The 7217-nt window shown below is 40.3% G+C and overlaps 1 protein-coding gene across 1 annotated transcript; it reads left to right on the top strand.

The window, feature by feature from the left end:
• The first annotated feature begins 473 nt into the window (after positions 1 to 473).
• LOC145575209 (uncharacterized) lies at positions 474 to 3972 on the top strand. The gene is made up of 7 exons (XM_081633108.1): positions 474 to 738; positions 876 to 974; positions 1075 to 1144; positions 1374 to 2773; positions 2819 to 3081; positions 3124 to 3666; positions 3715 to 3972. The coding sequence occupies exons 1-7, from the start codon at positions 474 to 476 to the stop codon at positions 3970 to 3972; spliced, it is 2898 nt and encodes a 965-aa protein (XP_081489234.1).
• Positions 3973 to 7217: the final 3245 nt, after the last annotated feature.

Raw genomic sequence — 7217 nt, 5'->3', positions numbered from 1 at the left:
CAGGTTCCAATAATTATAAGAGGATGCTGATATGTTCCAGAAAGAAGACATGTCGGCTTGCCGGAATTCAACACGTGGCAACAGAAACTCGACACTTGGCACAAAAGGCTCTGCATGGATGAGAGCCACCTGTCAAGGTAAACTATTATAAATAGTAGGTAAGACCTCATTAATGAGGACATTAATTACACTTTCTCTCTCTCTACTTTCTCTCTCTTACTTATCTTCTTCTCTCTTAAACACCTTCTGACTTTATCATCGGAGTGGTTATCCCCGGACCACCCCGGGGTTAGCTAACTTCTTCTCATTGTGTAGGTTCTCAGCTTGCCGATAGGAGTATCAGGATCTCAGGTCCGAATTCTTGGGGAAGTCAGGATCAGACAGAAACAATTTGGCGCTAGAAGGAGGGGACAGTTGATCACTTCTATCGCCTAAGAACCTCACACAAAAACATTCATATAACAACGATAACCATGGCCGGAAACAATGGAATACCAGTAGAACAACCCCAGGTGGAAATAGTAGATGAAACCCATACCCTAGAGGGTAATCAATTCCATATGCCGATAACTCCCCCTGCAGGAGGAGGAGAGGCAGAGGATCCTATGGCGGCATTCACTCCAGATGAGTTGGAAACAGCCGCAAGGGTGATGAGTGCAATGAGTAGGAAGAGAAAGGAGGCTGAGGCGGCACGGGCTGAAAGAGAAGCTGCCCAGGCCGATAGAGGAACATCGCACCGTCACCAGGAGGAACAACACAATCAGTTGGAGAACTCGTCGAGGAGACCCCGACATGAGTCGCCGATAAGATCGCATACAACATCACGACGGGTTTAACAATCCTCAAGTCACGTTGTGAGTACTGGAACTCAACAGCAGAGAAGTTCACAAGTAGAGGGTCAAGCAGTGCGCACAGTGGTGCAGTTAAGGGCATCTCCATTTGCCCAGCACGTCTTGGATCAGCCAATGGAAAAGGTGAAAATGCCGACTTGTCGGTATGATGGAAGAGGGGATCCGGCAAGATTCATAACGTCCTGTGAGGGACACATGATGCTATACACTAACTCGAATGCAGTCTGGTGTAAAGTCTTTCCGACAACTCTGATTGGGGCTGCAGCCGATTGGTTTAACAACCTTGAAGTCGGGTCAGTAGATAGCTTTGAAAGATTGACTGGGATGTTTGTAGGTCAGTATGTCAGTAACAGTGTGAGGCAGAGAACCTCTGGAGAATTGATGGCTGTGGAGCAGAAACCGGATGAATCTTTGAGGGATTATATCAGGCGATTTAACAATGAGGCAAACACCATTCCGAAATTGCAACAGGAAATAACTGTGATGGCTTTAATGAATGGATTGATTGATTCGGATTTTAAGAGGTATCTTACAAGGAAGAACCTGCCGACACTGGCAGCGGCATTCAGCAGGAAGAACTCAAGGAAGAATAGTCCGACAAGGGGACGCGGGAGTACCACCGTTATCTACTGGAAGAGTAGATGTAATAACGGGAGGACCGATTCATGGAGGGACAATTAGTGGGGCAAAGAAGCATTTGGCGGAACACCGACATCTAGTTTGTGCTTTGGACGTAGACAACCGTCCTCGGCCGGCGTCAATACTACAAGTTGTGTTTATAGAGGAAGATGCACGAGGTGTAGTATTCCCGCATGACGATCCGTTAGTCCTGATAACCAAGATAAATGGGGCTGACATCAAAAGAGTACTGGTAGATGGGGGTAGTTCAGCAAATGTGTTGTTTGTGCAAGCTTTTAATGAGATGAATATAGGAAGGCAATATTTGAAGCCGGTATCGTATCCAGTGATTGGGTTTAATGGGTCGACTGTAAGGCCAGAAGGGAGCATTGTGCTGCCCGTAAGGATGGGTGATGGACCACAGGCAAGAGATGTGATGGTAGAGTTTCTGGTGGTGGATGTCAAGTCGGCTTACAACGTAATTATCGGCAGACCGATAATTCACGACATGCAGGCCGTTGTGTCAACTTACCATCTAGCAATAGCCTATGTGTCGAATTTAGGTGCTGTGGAGAAGGTGTATGGGGGACAGGTTATGTCAAAAGCCTGTTATGTTACAGCTTTGAAGAACCCAGTTGGTAGTGTTACGATACCATGTAACCCAATAAGGGAAGGTGAGCCGACAGTTCAGGATTTAACCATGAAAAACTTTGATGCAAGACCTGAGGAAACACCAAGGCCGTTACCGGGGGGAGAAACCATCCAAGTTGAACTGCAACCAGGCGACCCGAGTAGGACAGTGAAGGTTGGGGTTGATATGGATGTGGACACTAGGTGTAACCTGATAAGCTTGCTGCGTGAAAATGCCGATGTCTTTGCGTTCTCGGCCAGTGAGATGCCGGGAATACATCCAGAAGTAATGGAGCATAAGTTGAACGTTGACAGAAAGTTCAGGCCGGTAAGGCAAAAGAAGCGCAATTTCTCAACTGAGAAGATAGAAGCAATACAGGCTGAAGTAAATAAACTCTTAGCAGCAGGGTTCATTGAGCCTTGCACATATCCAGAGTGGCTGGCGAATGTAGTAATGGTGAGAAAGCCAATAGGGAAGTGGCGAATGTGCGTGGATTTCACAGATCTGAATAAGGCTTGCCCTAAGGATTGCTACCCACTACCCCGGATAGACAGATTAGTAGACTCAACCTCTGGTCATGCCATGCTTAGTTTTCTGGATGCATTTTCAGGATATCATCAAGTCAGCATGCATAAGGCTGACAGGAATAAAACGGCTTTTATAACAGATGTTGGTGTATATTGTTATAAGGCAATGCCGTTTGGGTTGAAAAATGCAGGGGCAACCTACCAGAAATTGGTAGACAAGATTTTTGAGAAGCAGAAGGGACGGAATGTTGAGGTGTATGTGGATGATACGATAGTGAAGAGCAAGGAAAAAGGAAACCATATAGCAGATTTGAGAGAAACATTTGAGACTTTAAGGAAATATCAGATGAAGTTAAATCCGGAGAAGTGTGTTTTTGGAGTTAGATCAGGGAAGTTTCTAGGCTTCATGGTCAGTGAACGGGGGATAGATGCGAATCCAGATAAGGTGAATGCGGTACTTCAAATGAAACAACCAAAAACCATTCGTGATATACAGAGGTTGACTGGCAGGATGGCAGGGTTAATCAGGTTTATCAGCAAGTCAGCTGATAAGGCACTTCCGTTCTTTATGGTACTAAGAAAGAACAAGGCATTCGAGTGGGGAAAAGAACAAAGTGATGCCCTAGAAGTAGTAAGGAATCATCTTAGGTCTCTTCCCACGATTGCCAGGCCCGAGAGGGGAGAAGTGTTGCAATTATACATTTCGGCGTCGCCAAAAACGGTAGCAGCCGTTTTGTTAGTAGAAAGGAAGAAACAACAACAGCTGATATACTTTGTCAGTCATGTTTTGAATGCGGCAGAGCGTAGATATCCAGTGATAGAAAAAATGGCGTTAGCGGTAATAGTGGCAGCCAGGAAGTTGAGGCCTTACTTTGATGCACATCCAATAGAGGTGCTCACTAATCATCCCTTAGAGAAATCGTTGCGTAAAATGGATACATCTGGCAGATTACTGGCATGGGCAGTCGAGTTGTCGGAATATGAGATAGGCTACAAGCCAAGAACATCAATTAAGGCTCAAGCGTTGTCTGATTTTATTGTTGAAACCACATACACCGATGAAGAGGAAGAATTGGGAACATGGCAGGTATCAGTTGATGGATCGGCAACGGCAACGGGGGCAGGGGCAGGAATTGTGATAACGGCTCCAGATGGGAGAATGTTTGAATATGCCATGAAGTTTAAGTTCAAGGCAACAAATAATGAAGCCGAATACGAAGCCGCGGTGGCCGGAATGCAATTGTCAATAGCAGCAGAAGCAAAACGGCTAGTTTTGACAACTGATTCTCAGCTGGTATCAAGTCAATTTAGTGGGGAGTATGAAACTCGAAAGCCGAGCAAGTGAAACGAATTGCTACAACGGCAAAGTCAGTAATAAGGTTTTGTTAGTAAACAATGCTTGACAGAGTACAAGAAACGTTGTCACAATAAAATTTCCAGCACAAGGAAAAATCTGAAGAGTAAGATGTGGAACCCAAAGTTTGTTTAGTTAGGTTCAGCTTGTTACCCATGTTAACTGAGAACGATGACGAATGATCATGCGTCCTCACTTGGGGGGCTAATTGTATGGGATGATATCTGAGTATGACCGATATCTTGTGAAAACACGTGACCAGGTTCCAATAATTATAAGAGGATGCTGATATGTTCCAGAAAGAAGACATGTCGGCTTGCCGGAATTCAACACGTGGCAACAGAAGCTCGACACTTGGCACAAAAGGCTCTGCATGGATGAGAGCCACCTGTCAAGGTAAACTATTATAAATAGTAGGTAAGACCTCATTAATGAGGACATTAATTACACTTTCTCTCTCTCTACTTTCTCTCTCTTACTTATCTTCTTCTCTCTTAAACACCTTCTGACTTTATCATCGGAGTGGTTATCCCCGGACCACCCCGGGGTTAGCTAACTTCTTCTCATTGTGTAGGTTCTCAGCTTGCCGATAGGAGTATCAGGATCTCAGGTCCGAATTCTTGGGGAAGTCAGGATCAGGCAGAAACACATATTATTTCACGCATTAATGTAGCTGAGTGACAGATACGGAGTAATTAGCAAGGGAAGAGGCATTAGCTAGTTAAGTAGAAGGGAGTATTAATATATACCCGATATGTATATGTATATATAACATGGATAAATTTTAAATGTGTTCTAATAACTTATTGCAAAATATTGAACATACAATACCCTTGTGAGTGGAAGAAAATGGAATACTGAGTACATAGATAGAATAGAAAGAGTATAGACCCAAAAATTAACATGAAAGCAACAAATAAATGTAACATATCATTTGGGTACTACTGTACTCGTTAACTTTTGAAATATTACCAAAAAAATAACGAGTTTACAGGGCTCATTAGATTGCAAGAGAAAGTGCAACTCATTTAATTTGCTTTAATAATGATATATACTTTGTTTATTTTGTGTTTCCTTTCAAATTGAGAATATTCAACCCTTACCAATTATTGACCAACTTTTAATAAGGATTTTCTTCTCATTTTTTCATAAGAGTAACTTATATTATTGGCTAGCCAAGCTAAACAATATTCGTATAAAAAGTTAATATAGAGTATTATGAAAAAAGTGAGTAATATTTAGTCAAATTTAACAATTAACAACATAATTATGTTTTTCTATATATGTATACAAAATCATATGGTGTAAGATAAAAACAAAACGAAGTACATAAACCAGTCAATTTGCTTTAAAATATCAACATCCACCATCATAAATTATCAATATTTGTTATGGAAACCAATCCAAAAATTAGCATTTAATGGATAACTCATATACTTATAAAAGTGGCTTTAGATATTGATAAAAATTTACAAGGTTTGGCGATTAAACTCTAAAAAGAGCAAATTGCAACATTGGAGCATAATTATCAAGGGATTCACGCGGCAAAGAAACATGATGAAAGATGGACAAAACAACCATGATGACAGTGGAAATTTTATAATTTTTCCAGCTTTAATTAGTGAACTTTTTGTCCTGTTAGTTATTAGGTTATAGCTTTCATGATTGTCTATAATTTCTTAGATATTCTCCCTTTTTCGGAAAAAAAAAATAACTAAAATTAAAATAAATGAAAAAAAATTCTTTCCTTTCAGAAAGTTCAACTCACAAGCTATAAACTTTGATCTTGTTTCTAGAGATGCATGGAAATTAACTGGATTGTGAATGGGTGTAAAAAAAGAAAATACTCCGTAACTGTTAAATAGACCTCCATCGCATATGTCACGATTGTCCACTTTACAAGTTTAAAGAGGTTTCGCTTTAAAATTATATGGCAATAAGAGGAGTAGTCCCTTAAGCTTATAAAGTAGGCATAACATTCTTGATGCTTCAATATAATGTAGGATACACATCGATCTAACATTATTACCCTCTTTTAATGTGGGACAACACTTGAATTCACATGTGAGTTTGATTATGAACTCAACAATAAGAGATGAGGTGAAAGGTGGAGTGAGTGTAATTCAAATGGAAATAAGCTAAAACAAAGTGTAAAAAGTAAAAAAAGTGTCAAATAGAATGGATAAGATTATAAATGAGAAAATATTATATGAATTTGGACTCAAGATGAGATGGATATAACTCATACTTCCTCCGTTTTTGTTTAGTTGTAACACACCTTTTTGGCACGCATTTTAAGGAAAATATTAGACTAGGTAAACGGATAAATTAATTCACAAAATTTTACCACCTATAAGAAGAAAGGGATAAGTTGCTACAGTTTAAATTTCATAGCTTAATTCATTCCTTTAACTAGTTTAATCACCTCCTCAAAAAACGTGATAAAATGTGTGTTGCAAGTATAAAAAACAGAGAAAGTATAAGTTATTAAATCTTTATACGAAGTATATGTTTTTGAATTTCTCGACTTATCAAATTTAGATTTAGACTTTGACATATATATATACGAGTATCAGTATGAAGCATATACTCTTTGGGAATGAACATCCAATAGAGGCCCCTTAACCAGTGGCTTGACAAATACCCAGTTATGAACGGCTAACAAACCTGGCTTTGATACCATGTTAAATTTCGAAATAATATGAAATGGGTCTGGGCAACCCGAACAAGGAGGAGGAGAGTTAGGTCCACAAACAAGGCTTTAGAGCTTCCATACTAAAACCAATTGGTACTGGTAGGAGATACTCCTCTATCTTATAAAGTGGAACCACCTCTCCTCTTTCTCCAATGTGGGACACTCACAAGTGGGTTACAATGGGTTTCAACTAGAGGTGTCAATAGCACATCCGACCCGACCCGATCTGAAAAATATCCGATTCAGATTTGGACACGCGTGGACAAAACAATTTAGTATGACTTAACTTTTAAAATTTACCCGACCCGACCCGACTATATCATACCCGATCCGATCATCTGAATTGACACCTCTAGTTTCAACACAAGCAACACATACTTAAAGGTAGAGGGAGAGGTAATAAAATTTTCCTACTCCCAAACAAATGTAATTGATAGGGCTCCAATGTGTGACCTCAAAGTCACAAATTATAAGTTGAAGTCTTAATTAACTCCGCGAAGCTTGCTTAGTTAATACAAAGTACTATTGTTTACCTGTACTA

Source organism: Chenopodium album, chromosome 13 (genome assembly GCF_948465745.1).
Source record: "Chenopodium album chromosome 13, dcCheAlbu1.1, whole genome shotgun sequence".
Lineage (NCBI taxonomy): Eukaryota > Viridiplantae > Streptophyta > Magnoliopsida > Caryophyllales > Amaranthaceae > Chenopodium > Chenopodium album.
Note: the sequence above shows the minus strand (reverse complement) of the source record. Positions and strands in the feature narration are given on the sequence as shown.